This window comes from Amblyomma mixtum, chromosome 5 (genome assembly GCF_055824585.1).
Source record: "Amblyomma mixtum isolate Tamu chromosome 5, ASM5582458v1, whole genome shotgun sequence".
NCBI lineage: Eukaryota > Metazoa > Arthropoda > Arachnida > Ixodida > Ixodidae > Amblyomma > Amblyomma mixtum.
The window spans coordinates 169363921-169382642 of NC_143016.1; the positions used below are offsets into that span (position 1 = coordinate 169363921).

General features: G+C 47.3%; 1 protein-coding gene across 1 annotated transcript; it reads left to right on the forward strand.

The window, feature by feature from the left end:
* The first annotated feature begins 1313 nt into the window (after nt 1–1313).
* Nucleotides 1314–17248, forward strand: LOC149344651 (uncharacterized). Its single transcript, XM_089547272.1, has 6 exons — nt 1314–1337; nt 7502–7645; nt 8544–8695; nt 15539–15606; nt 15738–15818; nt 17106–17248. The coding sequence occupies exons 1-6, from the start codon at nt 1314–1316 to the stop codon at nt 17246–17248; spliced, it is 612 nt and encodes a 203-aa protein (XP_089403398.1).
* The last annotated feature ends 1474 nt before the right edge of the window (nt 17249–18722 follow it).

An 18722-nucleotide genomic window follows, 5' to 3' on the forward strand; every position in this document is an offset into this window, starting at 1 on the left:
ATAGCTCAAGAAACACGTCTTCTACGCCGACATTGCAGGCCCCTACCGCTCCAGGGGGGAATGGTACACGACTGCAGTCATACACGAGGGAAAACAGGTGGACGGCCTCTCGTTCAGAGCGCCCAACTCAAGGTATGCGGAGGAGGTGGCGATCGCCCTCGCAGCCGCCCATCCTGACAGCCTGTCGTAACTTTGAGTTCGTTTGGATCACTCCACTCGTTCGCAAAATTCTTCACCGCAGTACTCGCGAAAGCGATCCAACTCATCGCTCAATCATATGGGTCCCCGGCCACCAAGGCATGCCAGGTAACGAAGCCGCCCATGAGGCCACCCGCGCACTCACTCACCGGTCCCCAGGCGTTCCTTGGGAAGACCTCAACCCAGATCAGAGCCCTCTTCTTTCTTTTAGACATTACTGAGCACTACCCAGTTCCTATAACCGGCGCTACACAGTTCCTATGAAGGGACTAGGTAAAGCTGGCGAACGAACTCTCCTCAGGCGCTTTACAAAGACCCTGTTGTGCCCGGCAGTTCTCAAACACTTTAATCCTTCTTTTGACGGCCCCTAGTCATTCTGTGGGGAGGTGGCCTCCTCGAGGAGCTTTGTGATCTGTGCTCCTTTGGAGCTTTGTGATCCCCGCATATCCGTCCACAGACACCCCTGACTACATAGGCTTCCCCAACGACCTCCTCGACGGAACGATCACCGAGCCGGAAGTCGGAGCACGACTTAGGCGCCACAACACGTCCTCAGCTCCTGGCGCCGACGTAGTGCCAAGACACTCCGAATCTTCAATTTCCCCTCTGTCAAAGCCCTAACCGACTACTTCAACGAATGCTGTATGCGGGGAGACCTCCCACCTCAAGGGAAAGATGCCAAGTAGTCTTTATTGCCTAATCTGGCAAAACACTTCTCCTCGCCAACCTTCATCCCGTCTCGCTTACGTCGTGTGTGGACAAGCTCATGGAGCACGCTCTCCACACCTGGCTCAGCCGGTATCTGGAGAAAATCAACCTCCTGCCATCATGCATATTTGGTTTCCGACCGGTCTTACCTACCCAGGAAGTCTTTCTAAAACTCAAACACCACATCCTTGACTCCTCCGCGGGTGACAGCATGAATATCTTCGGCGTTGACCTAACAAAAGCTTTCGCCAACGTTACCCATGCAGCCGTCCTAGAAGGCCTCCACGCCCTAGGCGTAGGCCCGCGGAGTTACAATTACATCCGCGACGTCTTCTCCGAACGCACAGCACTCACTCCGAACAGCACTCACTTTCCTGTCTAGGCAGTAATTTCCTGCCACGTATGTCATGATAGTGCCCTTTTGCGGCAAGGTCAGTCGCAGCTGTATAGCAACAGGGCTTCAATTATACCACTTGCTTGAGAAAACATGTCTCATCCCATGAGCAGAATATTAAAAACTCACGAAGAGGCCTGTACAAAATGCAAGTTGTTCGACCTCCAGAACATGCAAGCAACACGTTTCAACTACCATATTCTTGTAGCGCAGAGTCGCGGAGAGCTTCTCGAGTGGCAGTGAAATAGCTGCCATCTATTCACCGGCAACGTAAGTCGCAAATAAGTGTGGTAAAAAGAAATCGAAGCTCATTTCCCGGTGAGGCTAGGCACGTGTTATAAGAAAACACTACACAGGATGATGTCAGCGCACGGCCGGTTAAGAGCCCCAGGTGGCTTAATAAACCCGCAGTCTGACAGTACAGCGTCAGTCTTAGGGAATTCGTCGCTTTAGGACGTTGATCTCCATAATTCAATGCATTTGCACAGGATGTTCTCGAAACTCTAGCGCTCGGAGTAGCTCAGAAGGATTATGGACATGGAACACTTGGGCCACGTGAAAAAACTTATTGTACGGAAAACACAGTGCTTTATGGAGGAATAATCCTCCTGTGCTACTCCGAGCGACGCACTTTTGAGAACATCCTGTGCTCTGCTTATTCAGACACGTGTGTAGCTCCACTGGAAAGTTGGATTTGGTTTCTTATTTTGAGCACTGAAAAGAGACATAACTTGTCGGCTTATGGAAGGCAGTGACATGTACAAAAGCTTCTGCACCGGAAGCGTAGTGTTCTCTTTTACTTGCTGATTGGTCCCAACATCGCCCACATCTGTGCATACAGCAAGCACTCTGATTGGATCAGATGCTAGTCGTGCGCTTGCCAGATGGGCTTTATAAAATGTGGTTATGAAGTCAGTACAGGACGAGGTTGCTCGCTGTGAGATATTAGGTGCTGGCAGAATGGCTGTCCGTTTCATTTTCGCATGATAGATAGATCTTTATTTATTTAGACAACAACGTCTCGGATGCAGGGGCAAAAGGCAGATGCACTCTGCCTGACGGGGCCCAAGCACCCGACACAATGCTCACGACAAGCGGCAAAAGAAGCAAGAGCTTCATACACTCTCATTAGAAAAAACAACACATAATTATACAAGGTAAAAGTAGGAGGAAGGTGCATACTTTTGCAATGACATAATTAAAGTAAATATTTACAAGACACATCACAACAAGAAAAACACGAGAATTCAAAGAGTTGACAGAAAAACAGGGACATCAAGAATTTTAATCATTCGGGCGAGAAAGGAGGTAAGCTTTAGCATTTCTATTGAATGACTTTTGGGAAACAGATTTCTGAATAATTTCTATGGCCTGTGTATGTTTATTTAGAAGACTGGGAATTAAATATGAAAGCATTTCGGTTCCATAGTTAGTCCTTACAAATGGTACTCTGTAACTGACGTGCCTTAATTTATAAGGCGCGTCACTACTAGAGTTTAATTGAACATATTTAGTGGGATGATGTTTGAAATCGTTAAACACATAAGAAAGCAGTTTCAACTCAAATAATTCATTGATTTTTAGAATAGAATGCTTAGTGAAGTACAAACCTGTATGATCATTGTATGCAAGGTTTTCGACATAACGTATTGCTTTTTTCTGTAATGTTATCAGTCTCGTGAGGTTAGTTTTCGTTGTAGATCCCCAAACAAGTAAACAATAATGAAGATGTGATTGAATTAGGGTATAATATAACTGCCACTTCAGCCATTTCGGAACAAGGTCTCGAAGTTTATATAATACACATAATGACCTTGATATGCTGGCATGAATCTTATTAATATGCAGGGTCCAACTCAAGTGTTCTTCAAAGATTAGGCCTAAAAATTTGTAGGAAGAAACACGCTCAATTACGCTATTTTTGAATGTAAGATTAATTTCACTGTTATCAGGCTTGTTACGTGCCTTAAATACAATAAGCTTTGTTTTATTAACATTTAACTCTAGTTTATTTATATTCAACCATAAAGACAATTCTTGTAACCATGCATTTGCCTCAGCCTGAATATTACTAAGATGCATGCCAGAAAAAAATACACTGGTATCATCTGCATATAAAATTATTGTGGGAGTTCGAGGGATGGCTATTATATCGTTGATATAAAGAATGAAAAATACTGGACCCAAAATAGACCCTTGTGGGACACCGTATATTAATTGACCAGGTTGTGATTGATGACCATTCAAACATGTATACTGAACGCGACCGGAAAGATAAGTACGGATCAGATTTAAGGCAACTCCTCGAATGCCGTAAAAAGGTAGCTTATAAAATAAAATATCATGTTTAACTGAATCAAATGCCTTCCTGAAATCTAAAAAAAGTCCAACTGTAAATTGTTTGTCATCCATATTAGAAAATATTTTTTCCTTTATACTAAGCAATGCCATTTCTGTTGACTTCTTCTCACTAAATCCGAACTGTTCGTTAACAAAAATTTGTCTGTCGTCAAAGAACTTACACAGTCTGATTTTGATCAAATATTCCAGCAGTTTAGAAAACAAAGGGAGTACAGATATAGGTCTGTAGTTGTTTATATTGTCATAAGGGCCACCTTTGTGTAAAACAACCACTCTGGCAATTTTCATACCATCTGGAAAAATACCTTGAACTAACGCGTTGTTACATATATGCTGCAAGGGCAAGCTAATTAGATCGGCAACAGCAATAATAGGCTCGGTCTTAATTTCATCTGCGCCTGCCGCAGTGGATTTGTCTAGGCTTCTAAGAAATGTGAATACTTCATGTTCGCTGCAAGGATTCAAGAATATGGAACTACCAATTGGAGAGGCAATATACTGAGCAATTTCATGATTTCTATCCTGCTTCTGAGATGATTCGCCAGAGGATAGGAAATGAGCATTAAACTTGTCTGCCAAAGCAGCGCCACTGTATTCAACACCATTGAATGTTAATGTGCTGGGAATATGGGTTGTCGCCCTTCCCGTGAGGTCGCTCAAACAATCCCATATTTTCTTAGGGCAATTGGAGACTGCTGAAAATTTATTCTCATAATACTGTTTCTTAGCTTTTTTAATATCAGAGCCTAACTTATTTCTAAGTTTTTTGTATTCCTTAAGTATGACTGGATCTTTTGATTGGATGAATTTGTCAAAAAGCCTGTCACGGGTTTGAATTCGTCGATATAACTCTCTCGTAACCCACGGCTTTCGAGACTTTTTGTGAGTTTTTCCCACTGTCAAAGGAAATGCGGTATCATATTTGCTTTTTACTAACTGAAGAAAGATATTGTACGCTATACTAGGATTTAACTCATTGTAAACTTCGCTCCAGGCAGTGCTTTCCATCTTGGATCTAAACCTAGCTAAGTTTTCTTGATTGAAACTGCGATATACTATCTGGGGAGTTGGTACTTGCTTCCTTTTTTTTATCGCCCGAGGAAAAAAACAGAATATAGGCAGATGGTCGCTCAAATCAAATGTAAGCACACCTGATAGCACTCTTGATAACTCTTGATTTGTAACACATAAATCTAATAATGAGTCCCTCTCTAAGGTTATTCTTGTTGGTGACTGAATAACATTGGTGCAGAGAAATGCATCAATGGTTTCACAAAAAAGACGTCGCGGGGAGCTGTTTGTCAAAAGATCAATGTTAAAGTCTCCAACCAAAACAACAGGGATATTTACGATACAAGCATATTGGTTTGGTTTGGTTTATGGGGTTTAACGTCCCAAAGCGACTGAGGCTATGAGAGACGCCGTAGTGAAGGGCTCCGGAAATTTCGACCACCTGGGGTTCTTTAACGTGCACTGACATCGCACAGTACACGGGCCTCTAGAATTTCTCCTCCAAAGAAATTCCAGCCGCCGCGACCGGGATCGAACCCGCGTCTTTCGGGTCAGCAGCCGAGCACCATAGCCACTGAGCCACCGCGGCGGCACACAAGCATATTCAAGAAGATCACGCACAAACTTGATAAATTCGGTACTTTCACTAGATGGGGGCCGATAAATGCAAGCGATCAGTGTTCCATGACATTTTATAGCAACCGATTCGTAGTGGGTATCGACAAGAGAAAAATCTGATAAAACTTCATAGTCAAGGTTTTCTTTAACATACAATGCGACGCCACCTCCTCTACGGTTTTCTCTGAACACGCCTTCAAACTTGTAGCCACGAAAGAAGATAACATCATTTTGATTTGTGAACCATGTTTCGGTGTACGCTAGTATATCAAATCTGTGATTCAGGGAATCCAAAGCTGATTGCATTTCAAAGTGCTTATTTTTTAGACTTCTAATATTCACATGAAAGACTGACATCCTGTCATTTTTGTGAACAAGACAACTGCGCACCGCAGAGTTAAAAGATAAAGCATTGTAGTAAAGAGGCTGTGTTTGTGATGCCATCAAAAAAAAATAATGAAAAAAACTGATCAGTAAGGCGAAGTAGAGGCGGTGCCTGCTCAGATGATATTTTCCAGGTCAGCAACACACGCGATCCGTATTGCCGTTTCACCCTGGCACTTGCGTACAAAAAGCTTTCCATTACTGTGCCAAGCATATTCGTACTGCTTTTCTGTGGCCCTTGTCCTCATCATCCACATGAGCTTTTTGTTCTGCGCTGTTAAATTGTCAAGAAAGTACACTGTGGATTCAGCTTCCCGCATACTTTGCTTCTTTGCCATCCATTGGTCCTTCATTACACGTGAGGAAAAGCGAACCAGAACTGCCGGGGTTTTGCCACGTTTAGCGGGCAGTCTATGAAGGCCTTCAACGTCGTGCTCAGTCAACTGAGGAAGCTCTAGGTCCTGGGCTATAGCATTGATTTTTTGGAACAAGTTTTCATTTTTGGTTTGCGCAAGTCCATGTACTTCCAAGTTATTCCGCCTGCTGTACTGTTCCAGACTGTTTATTTGCTGTCGTAGTTCGCAGACTTCGGTGTTAGTGTTCTCTGACTGAATCTGTGCCTCAATCTTTTCAACCCTTTTCGATAAAGTGACAATCTCAGTGGACTGAAGCTGCATTTTGGCCAGCACTTCATCATACTGATCTGAAAGATGCTGAACAGACTTTTCCATACTTTCCACTGTCTCTTTTACCTGGAAAAGGATATCTAACTTCTGTTTGATTTCCGGTAGTTCACAGAGCTTTTTGTTGATTTCCATTAGCATCCTTTCTGTCAGAGACTGCTCCTTCTGTACCTTTGTTACAATGTTTGAGCCTCGAGCAGCTGAAACTACACATGTTTGACACTTCCAACTTTTTTTATCGATATCTGTCATTGCTTTGTAGGCAGCTTTCGTCGTATTAGAACAAGCGCCTAAGTGGTAACCGTATCGGCATTCTGAGCAGGTAAGGGACGAGCCCTCTGCTGGAAGTGGCTGATTACAAACCAGGCATATATCACAAACAGGATCACCCATAGCACTCGCGATGGAAAAGCATGCGGCACAGTAGAAAACAACTACAGCAACAGCACAGACTCAAGCGGCGGCGGCGTTTGGCAGAAGGTTTCTTATGACTTCAATAAGTGAAAGCACACCAACCTGCAAAGTGAAGGATTTGCAGTTACTCTGTGCCGCTGTTGCTTCCGCCACCGCCGCTGAGCAAGTGTGGGGGGCACAGGTGAGCCTTGTCCTTTTATATGCTCCTGGCTGGTGCTGCTTGTGTCGTTATCTTGCGGGGCCGATCGTCGTCGCTCTTGCCACTTTAGTTCACCAGGTGTATCGCTGCAAGCCTGGCCAAGAACTGCAAAGTGAAGGATTTGCAGTTACTCTGTGCCGCTGTTGCTTCCGCCACCGCCGCTGAGCAAGTGTGGGGGGCACAGGTGAGCCTTGTCCTTTTATATGCTCCTGGCTGGTGCTGCTTGTGTCGTTATCTTGCGGGGCCGATCGTCGTCGCTCTTGCCACTTTAGTTCACCAGGTGTATCGCTGCAAGCCTGGCCAAGAACTGCAAAGTGAAGGATTTGCAGTTACTCTGTGCCGCTGTTGCTTCCGCCACCGCCGCTGAGCAAGTGTGGGGGGCACAGGTGAGCCTTGTCCTTTTATATGCTCCTGGCTGGTGCTGCTTGTGTCGTTATCTTGCGGGGCCGATCGTCGTCGCTCTTGCCACTTTAGTTCACCAGGTGTATCGCTGCAAGCCTGGCCAAGAACTGCAAAGTGAAGGATTTGCAGTTACTCTGTGCCGCTGTTGCTTCCGCCACCGCCGCTGAGCAAGTGTGGCTGAGCAAGGGCGGCTTTCTTTCCCTGGTCTTGGTAGCCAATGTCAGAGGCCAAATATGCGGCACGGCGGCGAACCAGCCTTGCATCGCTACGCAGGTAAGAGGAATTGCCCATTTTGCTGTATTCCCGCAAATATCGCGAAAGTTAAAAAATTTAGCTACTTAAGATTGCACCTGTAGTTGGTGACTGCTGAGAAGAGGCCTCTTTCCAGTGTTAATTAGACGAGACAACAAAACAGAGAGATATAATGACACTGGACATCAAGCTATCGTTATTTCAAGACAATACACGTAGGGTACAAGGCACTGGTGTGTGTGCAAGAGTAAACGGCAACTTTTAGATATTGTTCAAGGTCAGTGGCCGAAATAAGCAGCAGCCGAAAAAATTGAAAACTTTTTTGCGAGTGTCAATGAAAAGCTTTTCGCAAATTTATTTGCGTTTTTGTTGACTGGGAAGAGAAGAATAGTTACTCTTGGGGCACTTATATAAAAAGAAACGAACTCAATCGCAGTGGTTCTAAAAAATCTAAAAAAGTCTAAAAATATCGCCTGTAATGACCTCACCGACACCCTTCTTTTGTATTGTTTTCTTAAGCCAATCCGCAGTTCCCTCGTGAGCTTCCTGTTCTAACACTGAGTAACGGGAAAGTTTGTAGGTCTGCATTAGGCTTTCACATGAAGTGGTTAGCCTGTCTTGCCTATATCAGCCTCCGTTGTTTTAACGTTTGGCTGGTTTTCACCATGATTCCATGTATGCAGAACCCAATTTTTGCAATGTGACGTCGACCGTAAGAAATAGCCGCCGTGTTGAGATGCGCTTTCCTGCAGGCCCCGAATCGCGTGGAACAATTTTCAGTGCACGGCACTTGTCCGTTTACATGTGAGGTTACAGGGGATTGCGCACAACTGGGCGCCTCATGCCATGAGTATCTTACGGAAGTCACATTTGAAGCCTGAACGTGTCAAAACGGTGCATTTTTTCTGCGTGCCTGTAGATATTCTCTAGCTTCGAGAACAGCTATCTGGTGGAATCTACGTCCGAAACCAGCCAGGGCATCTGCTCCTACCTGGTCTGCCCGAGTCAAGAGATCGTCGATGATAAGGCGAATTTGACTCTTCTCACCCGCCCTGAGGATGGAACACAAGTGTAAGCAGTCAACCACAATTACTATCCGTGGATGTTGCCTGAGTGGCACGAAAATTTAAGAAGGCCAAGAGGAGTACAAATGGAATGGTTACTTCCAAAGTCAAATCGCCAGATCCGTAGTCATCGGGTATTGGGACGCCATACGGCCTCATGTGTTGAGCAAGAAATATATATGTGGAAAAGATATATCAAGCGCTGCTACATGCCTGCTATATTATACAGTGTATTCAATATAAGCATTTTCAGAATTTTAGAACGCAAGATCAGAATGTCAAAGACTGTTGGTGCACATATAGCTAAGCGTCCAGCCGAGCGCAACTTGAGAGAACTGAAGTCGTAAACATCATACTTAAATAAAACCGATTAATAAACTTTTTATTCAGTGCAGTGCGCATGCCTTTCTATATATGACTTAAAAGCCATCGCATTTATGGACTCTTCCTTTCTGAACAACTCTTGCAGCGCTGCTGCATTTCGCGATGTGCGCCTCTAAAATTTCACTTCAAATCATGTGATTGGACATGCAACAGGACGAGGTTTGGCGTAAAATTCTTTCCACTGTAACTGCGTATATGGGTATCTTGTGCCGTATCAGAACAAGGCAGGAGAACATACGAAGCCGATAGCGGTTCCTCGTTTTCTGTCGACAGGTGCTGCGGCGGAAAATTCAAAGACTGAAACTACTTTTCTTACTAAAAAACCATAAACTGTCTATGAACGCAGACCTCTTCCTCAAACCTAACACTACGCGCCAAACACGAAATCATCATACACAATCATTAACCCCTTACAGTGCTAGGATTAACGCCTTTAAATACTCATTTTTTCCACGCACCATTGAGGAGTGGAACAGGTGTCCGCCAGATCTCTTAACCAGAGCTGATTCTTCTGACTCTATGTTTTCTTCACTGCATTTAATTTGAGAGCCATTTATTTCTACGTTTACTTTTTGTATTTTACATCTGAGCCTTGTATTTATTGCTGTATTTTGTGTTACAACTTGTATTTAACATTTCAATTCTGATAAACCTGCTCTTTTTTCATATATTATGTATTCGCCCCTCCTGCTTGGGCCTACTGTAGGCCTGCAGTATGTTCTAAATAAATAAATAATAAATAAAACAACAACTATGCGAGGTGGCTTGTGCAGGGCGTTTTACTGTGTCGAGCTTTCAGTGGGGATAACCTTCTGGTGCGTTTCTTCCCAGCATGTGAAAGAACGGAGGATTATAATGCAGACCCGTACCGTGAAGATCTCAGATGTAGAGGATAGTAAGCAGGCACCACGTTGGGGTGCTATGCGCTAAGAACTGCCAGCTTCTGTCTGGTAGGCGTATTCCACCGAAAGACAGATACTCGTAATGTTATCAGTGGCGGAGACAGATGCAAAAGCTTCATACGACGCTTCCTCCCTCTTGACGGGTCACGGTGTTCGCAGTTAAGCAACGTTTATTGAAATTGCCAAATACTTCTGCGATCCAGCTTTTGTGGTGTATTAACTGAAAAATGCTGGCCAATCAAAGCATTGCTGTCGAGGATTTTTACATTTAAGTCACAGCATATGCACAGCATTTATAAGAGGTATGCGAGGCGAACATTCGAAAAGCTTTTAACGGTTCGTACGTAGTTTAATATTACTGTTACGGCGTAATAGCCAGTTCTGAATATTCTTAAGAAGCATAATTGCAGTTTATATATGCAGCTGGATTAGCTTGGTTTCCACCCTTTTAAACCTTGAAATTCCGGTAGTACATGTACCACTAATTTAAAGACGAGACCATGTGCAGTATCAATTGTGAAGCGTTTATTTATTTCTTATGGTTTCTTTTCGTTACCCGCCGCGGTGGCTCAGTGGCAAGGCGCTCGTCTACCGAGCCGGAGTACCCTGGTTCGAACCCGACCGCGGCGGCCGCGTCTCGATGGAGGCGACGCGCAAGAGGCGCCCGTGTGCTGTGCGATGTCAGTGCACGTCAGAGATCCCCAGGTGGTCGAAATTATTCCGGAGGCCTCCACTACGGCACCTCTTCCTCTCTTTCTTCTTTCACTCCTACCTTCCTTCCTTCCCGTACGGCACGCTTGAGGTCACAATACGAGATGCTACTTGTCAAAATTGAAGCCTTAGAGGCTAAAACAACTCCTCCACCCCTAGTACCTCCGACACGGACGCTATGGAGAGCGAGTCGGTGGTAATGCCGGCTCTGGAACCTCCCCCTGCCGAACTCGAAGCCCGTCTTAATGCCAAATTTGACACCCTGTTGGAGACAGCGATGGAACGCCTCATCGCTAGAATCATGGAGGCTATCCCCTCTATGATCGCTCAACACGTCAACACCCGCCTTTCTCGCAGAGCCGGTCCTCTTAAGGACGTATCGGGTCGGCCCTCCAGATTGCCCCGCCGAGTCAATGACCTCGACGATGACGAAGACAGCTGCCCCCTTCTAAGTGCTGAGCTTCAGCCCCTGGTATCTGGCTCAGGGGCAGCCTCACTTCCACCTCGCACCTCTAAATCTAAGCATGGCGGGACACCCCCGGTGCAGGCGCTCCCCTCTTTCCAAATCGGCTTCCCCCCATTAAGATTACTCAATGGAACTGTCGGGGGCTCCGGTCCCGTTCGAAGCGAGTCAACCTTCGACTTTTCCTTTCAACCTTTGAGCATTTGCCAGCCGGGGTTGCCCTCCTAAAGCCAGGGAAAGGCGCCACACTAACAAATTATACGACGTTCCAGCAGGACCCCTCGTCTTGCATACTAGTCCGTATAAATTATACAGCCCACCAAGTCGACTTAGACATGCAACTTGAATACTCCTATGTAATGGTGACTCTCCTCCCACTCCGCAAGTAGGACCCACCGCTACACATACTCAATGTATACTGCAATCCGAAATTGACGAATGTATAATTCGCGGACCTCTTTAGCCGCGCGCTGAGAGCTGCGGGTCGGGACCCCCTCCTTATTGTGGGCGATTTCAACGCTCCCGCTCGGTTGTGGGGTTACTGCCGTGAAGAGAAGCGGGGACGCAAGTTGGCGGAGCTTGCCTCAACGCTGGGCCTCACTCTTCACTCTGACTCCGTCCATACAACTCGTATAGGCAATTTCGTGACTAGGGATACATGTCCGGACTTGACCTTTACCAGCAATATTCAGTATGCAGACTGGGTCAACACCGAGGAAACCCTCGGGAGCTACCACTGCTTCCTCAACACTACGATTAGGACCCATTCTTTCGAGCGACCAACAACCCAAGCCCGACTCCCCGATTGGACCAAGTTCAGGCAAAATTATAACACTGCCACAAGCATACATGAGCAGCGCTACCAGACTTCGTCACAACAATTGGTCTCTGGCCTTCGCTGCTGCGAAACTCAGATTCAGCTCTCAAAGGCGGTCTCGGATGTGGACAACCACCTGCTCCACCTCTGGGAGGCCTGGCATTGCCTCGTCCGTCCGTCGGTGGCGCCGGCAAAAGCACAACCAGAAACTTAAAGCTCGCATCGCCGAGCTCAGTCAAACAGCGACTGAGTATGCGGCCCAACTCACCGACTCCAACTGGGTAGCCCGATGCGATACGGCCGCGCGGCAAATGTCAAGCCGGAACATGTGGAGACTCTTTCGCGCCCTAATTGACCCAACGCAAACGCGCACGGAAACTCAAAAGCCCCTCCAATGAGCAATACACAGCTTTTATGGCAACACAACTCAATTGGCGCACAAGCTCCGGGACCAGCACTTGTGCAACACCCAGGACCCCCGCGGGCCGGCATGCATGTTCTGAGAACGTTGAGCTGGATCAACCATTGCAGCCCCACGACCTGAGGGCGGCCCTGGCAAAAATGAAACGTGGCACCGCTCAGGGTCGGGACAAAGTTACAGTCAAATTGTTAGCCAACCTCTCCGATCCGCTATACCTCTCTTTATTGAATTATATTAACTCAATCTGGCTTGGGGAAGTGTCACTCCCTATCGACTGGAAGACCGCCCTGGTCATGTTGTTCCTAAAGCTGGCAAGGCCATCAACACGGACAACCTCCGCTCCATCTCTCTGACTTCCTGTGTGGGCAAACTCAGGGAGACGATTGTACGCGACAGGTTGTACGAGTTCATGGAATCCAAACACGTTTTCACAGACACGATGTTCGGGTTTCGCCCACACAGATCTGTACAGGATATCCTGCTACAACTCAATCGAGCTGTCCTCGACCACGCCGAATGTACGCACAATGACAAGGTCGTACATGGCTTGAATTTGAAGGGAGCTTTCGATAACGTCACCCACGAGATAATTATCAGCCACCTCTCTCAAACTAACTGCGGCAGAAATGCCTTTCAATACATTCGGCAATTTTTAACCGACAGACAATCTTACATTCGAATCCAGGATAAGGAACATGGCCCTTTTCATTTAGGAGCCAGGGGTACACCCCAGGGCGCGGTTCTCTCCCATCTGTTATTCAATTTGGCTATGATCCGCCTACCGGCCCAGCTGGGCGCTGTCGCCCGTGTGCAGCATGCGCTGTACGCCGATGACATCACCCTGTGGCCCACACAGGGTTCCCTTGGAGACACTGAGGCCAACCTGCAGGAGGCGGCGACCATAGTGGACCGTTATGCTCGCCGCTGCGGCCTCCAATGCTCCACCCAAAAGTCTGAATTGTGCACATACGCCCCTCACCAAAGTGCACAGCCAAAATTTCATTCTCTCTTGAGACAGGTTCAATCCTTGGAAATATCGAAGGGCGGGTACTAGGGCCCTTTATACATCAAGACAGACGATCAGAAACACATTGGCCAAACTCCGTGAGGTGGGGGACCGGGTGGGCCGGTTGGTCCGCCGGGTTTCTAACAAGCGCGGGGGGTTATGATGTAAGGACGCCGTGCGGCTGGCGCATGCATTTGTAACCAGTCCAATTCTATATTCGACTCCATACCTCCACCTGCGGAAGCAAGACGAGGATTCGCTCGAAATCATCCTCCGCAAAATTATTAAACGGGCTCTGGACCTCCCCGCGAACACCTCCAACAAGCGCCTCCTTGGGCTGGGCATGGTGAACACATTTCGGGACCTCCGGCAAGCCTACTTGATCAACGAATACACACGTCTCTCGAAGACATCGTCGGGTCGCCGCCTCCTTGCCCGACTACACATCCAACACACCACTCTTATGGAAGAGCGCGTACGTATTCCATCCCAGTGGAGATGCGCCCTCCACGTGCTCCCTCTTCCCGCGAACATGAACCGTGAGGACCATAATGGCAGGCGCCTGGCGCGGGCGGAAGCCCTGGCCCGCCACTACGGATCGAAAGCCTGCGTATTCTACGTGAATGCCTCCGGCCTCCACCATGGGGGATGGCACACGGCCGCAGTAGTCCATCAATTCAAAACAGTGAACGGCCTTACTTTTCGAGCCCGTGACATAACACACGCGGTGGAGGTTGACATTGCGTTGGCTGCATCTGATTCCGATTGAAAAGCAATTATTTCCGACTCGCGGGGCCTGTCGGAACGTCGAGCAGGGCTGGGTGCCGTATCTAGGCTACCGCATTCTCCAAAACAGCGTCTACACCGAGGACCCCGCTCACCGGCGTATCGTTTGGGCTCCTGCTTACATGGGCCTTGAGGGAAATGAGGCAGCTGACGCCGCCGCCTGCGCGCTCTCTCAACGGGCATTCCCCTCCGACCCCGACGATCAGGAACTCGAATTCACTCCCGCTTACTCCTTCAAAGACACTGTTTTACTTTATCAATCTGGCCACGGCCTTTATCCCCGCCCGTGTAAAGGTCTCTCCAAGGCGGAGGAGCGGCTTCTGCTTCGACTGTATACTAATACTTTGCTGTGCCCGGCAGCTCTCAAACACTTCGGCCCTTCCTTCCTGGGCAGCGGTCCGCACTGTGCGCAGAAGTCTTCGGACATCTACAACATGGTGTGGGCCTGTCCCTCCAACCCTGCTATCCCCCCTCACCCCAACCCAACCCGAGAGGACTGGGAGGCGACCCTGCTCGGCTGCTCTGACCTGCAGGCCCAACGGGCCCTGGTCGCGCGAGCCCGGGCGGTGGCCGACGCCACTGGGGTCGCGAACTTAGGACCTACATCTAGTACTTATAAGGGCTGGCCCCCTCTGGGTCAGCTCATGCATAACCTCCTGAAGTGTATCTGTACATAAATGTTTTCCGCCACAACCGCCAGGTGTCCGCCCAGATATGTGAGACAGATACTGCGCCATTTCCTTTCCTGAAAAACCAATTATTATTATGCACTCCTCACTGGTGAAGCCACAGGCCGTCGGCGTTCGTTGTGTTCATTGGCGTTCGCGTTGACAACGTTTCACACTCCGATCATTTTAAGGGAAGGAAGTGCTCATAATGGCTCCCTGGGTCAGTGGATGCCCGAATCGTGATTATAGGTACGTGGAGTGATGAGAGAGAGATGTGGGCTGCAGGCATTGACAAGGTTGACAAGCATTGACAAGCCATAGGCCGTCGGCGTTCATTGTGTGTATTGCGGTTGGCGTTTTTCCTCAACGGAACACGGCTCAGTAGCTGTGTATCCCTCCACATTTATACACGCGGCGCAATCGCCTCGCGCATGCGCAGTAGCCCGCAGCGGCGGGCGCACGTGGCGAGCAACGCCAGCTGTGCGTAATGACGTCACTTGCTCCTCGCGCATGCGCAGTATGGTCGAGCAAGAGAGCACGCGAAACGGTGAGACTGGCCAATGTAGCTTACGCCACAAAACCACGATTGCGATATAGGGCTCGCTGTGTGCGCATATTGCGTTGAGCGTTTCTTAAATACATGGGATTACGGGGAGGCCTCTGGCGGTAACTTTAACATTACCTGATTGCAGGACTTCGGTAACGGAGGCTGTCACTTTTACGGAGAACCCAAGTTTTATCACGATCGTCTTCTCTAGTGGTAAGTAAAGCACTCCTTTCTGAAGTATTCCGAAGCAGCACCACCTAGTTTGCAAAAAAAAAAAATCGAAAGTATTTTGTGCGAACCCTGTGAGCTGATATCACTTTGTGGTACCCCATTCATGTCCACAGATCCGGACACCACTTGTTATGTGGAGTTGCCCTACGCCAACTACTCAGCATGCTTCGTAACACGCTTCGGTGCACCTATCGGTAAGAGCCGCGCATCATTTTGCTGCTCTATGAGTCATGTCTTCTTTTTCTGCTGTTTTAGTTACCTCATAGTTCCTTCAAGTGAGGGCACTAGCGGTGGGTGTGCTATTTCACTCACCTTCGTTTAAGCAGTATTTCAGTTTCGGCATGCTTCCTCATTAGGTATTCACTGTAATCGCCACAGTCGAGCTCGTCTGGCATGAGCCCCTCGTGTATGCCTAGCCAAATTACAGCATATTTTAATTAAAAAACGCACCTAAAAGCAGCGGTGTAACCTTTATTAACTCTCGCAACAAGGGTTTCTGCAAAGTTAACTAGTGAAGAGAGAAGTTTATTGGGCTCTCGTGGCTTAGCCATAAGGGCAACAAACACAATAACCATGCGTTGGCACCAAACCCTGGCCACTCTCTGATCATGGGATGGCGCCATTCTTTCATAGGCAGCAAGAACCGCAACAGCAATCACAACAAACAGGGATTTCGTTCTCGCTCCCCTGGCGAGCACCTCTCCTTGCAAGGCGTGTCGGTGTCGTGTTTCTGTAGATCCGTGGTGGCAGCTTAAATAATGAAAGCTTCCAGGCAGTAGTGTGAGCTTCTAACTAAGCGCACGAGTAGTCAAGTTCTGTTAACAACAATTCACTGTCCTTTGACTCTTTTTGCATTAGTGAAATGTGCTCAATCGGTAGTTATGATGAAATTTTTCTGCGCGGAAACCATGTAGCTAGGTACAAGCGTTGGAGCCCCCACTTGGATAACCTTCAAAACCACTTCGTCCAAGCCCTGCTCTTAGTGCCTGTTTATGATTCATGGAGGCTTAACGACCCGACGTGACTGAGGCTATGTGGGTCACCATAGTAAAGGGATCCGGATATTTTGACCACCCGGGGTTCTTTAACGTGCACTGACATCGCACAGCACATGGGCCTCTAGAACTTTGTCTCCATTGAAGTTCGATCCCTGTGGCGGGGATCGAGCCTGCGTCTTTCGGGTCAGCAGCCAAACGCCATAACCACTGAGCCACGCGGCGGCTTATTGCCTGCCGTTTACGTAACCACTCAGTACATTGCTACGGTTTAGCGATGCGTGGCTGGTACATGGCAAGGCAAGCCCGTCGAGTAACAGTAAAAATTTAATCACTTCTAAATTCTCCCTAACTTGATTGTCTGTCGTTTTGTGATAATTTTGGGTTCGGAAACTATGAAAATGCTGCGGTATTTTTTGAAGTCGTTGTAAGGCAGAGAGCCTTAAAAATGGGAGAAGACTGCGAACAACTGCTCTTCGTTCGCAGGTTGCCATGTATGGGTGTACGAAGGCACCGGGGCGGACACGGTCGAAGCCTGCATAGAAGGGCACATCCAGGCCTGCGGCGAAACTGTCTACAGCACCTACAACGAAACCCTCTGTGGCAGTGGACCAACGGGATCGGCGTAGGGCTTGGTTGTGCCGTTTACAGATGCGCATGTTCCGTAATTGAGATACGTGACTTAACCTATGCAAATAAATAACTTTCACAGTTAAACAGTAAAGCTGTTTTCATTTAACTACCGAGAGAAGCCTGGAAAGGCGTTTGACTCAAATGATATTCGCACAAGCAAGAGGGGGGAACCTTCACCCCAGTAGTAGCCTTGCAATAAACTAAGATTCATAAATGTTTTCTTTGAATGAGTTTGGGTGCTAAATACGGCAAATGTTTCACGATTGGGCTCTCTGCCTGAATCACATGAAATGGACACTGGCTCATCGCGTGGTGTGTGGAATAACATGTGTCTGCGAAAGATTATGCGTGCCGAACAAGTACATGCATCCTGACCACTAGCGGAAATGCGATCTTCTACGCAAGGCACCGTGCAGAGTTCCAAAAGAAAAAAAAACATGATTTTATCTATAAATGTTCACGATTTCGGCCACACAAGTTTCAGAAACTCATAAGGCACCTAGCAGCCATTATTGAGATAGATCTGCCTGTAAAAATTTTGAAAATCGAGTTTTTTTCCCCACGAAGTCGGCTGTTCAGGTGCTCCATCAAAGGGCGACATGTAGTTTTCAACGCACAGCGCATTGGTAAACTGGCATATCGCCGTTTTAATTGCCCTTTTTGACCCCTTCATGCATTCCGTCAAGACCGCGGCAGAAACGCAATAAAAGACACGCAATAACACCATAATCCTAGCCCTGCAAGCAGCGATTGCTAAGAAAAACGAACCTCAGGCAGCCATAAGCACGAACGCTTCACCTAATCGCTCAATACTGATTATTAACCTTATTCGTCATAAATTATTGTTTTTACGGTCGAGTTTATTTCCGTCAGTTTCCATGCACACACAAAATCGTTGCACAGTTTGAAAGCAGAAAATAAAAGACGCCCGCTACAAGCACCTGCTACTGAGCAACTTCGCATAGCAGTTAGCCCTTGAAATAAAATGAATACATTCCAGTTCTTGGTAATCGTTTTTGTCACTTTAAATTTTAGGGCTGAGCCACACATTTAGAGAAACTATCGTTTTCACACTGAATTGCAAAAATTTTGTGAGAAAGAGACTATGTATAAACCTGCTCAATTTTAGAGTGTCAAGGTATGCAAGTTAAAGTTTTTATATTTCCACCTAGTGTTCTCAGGTGGCGCTTGAAAAGGAAGACGTTGAAGTGTCTCGCGCTGGCTGGCTGCCGTATTCTGCTGGTTAGCGACTTGTCGCCCGATCTTCCGTGGCATATTTTGGTGGAGTTGCGGTGTGACAATATTACATGATGAAGCAAAAAACAAAGGCTGCTTTCAGTGGCGTCTTTTTTGAAAGTAGTGGTCCTAAAATAAAGATATGTTCCTCTTATCCTTAACGAGGGGTTTCCCCGGGGACATTTATACACAGAGGTATGAGAAAATTAGGACAATTTTGAAACGAAAGTTTAC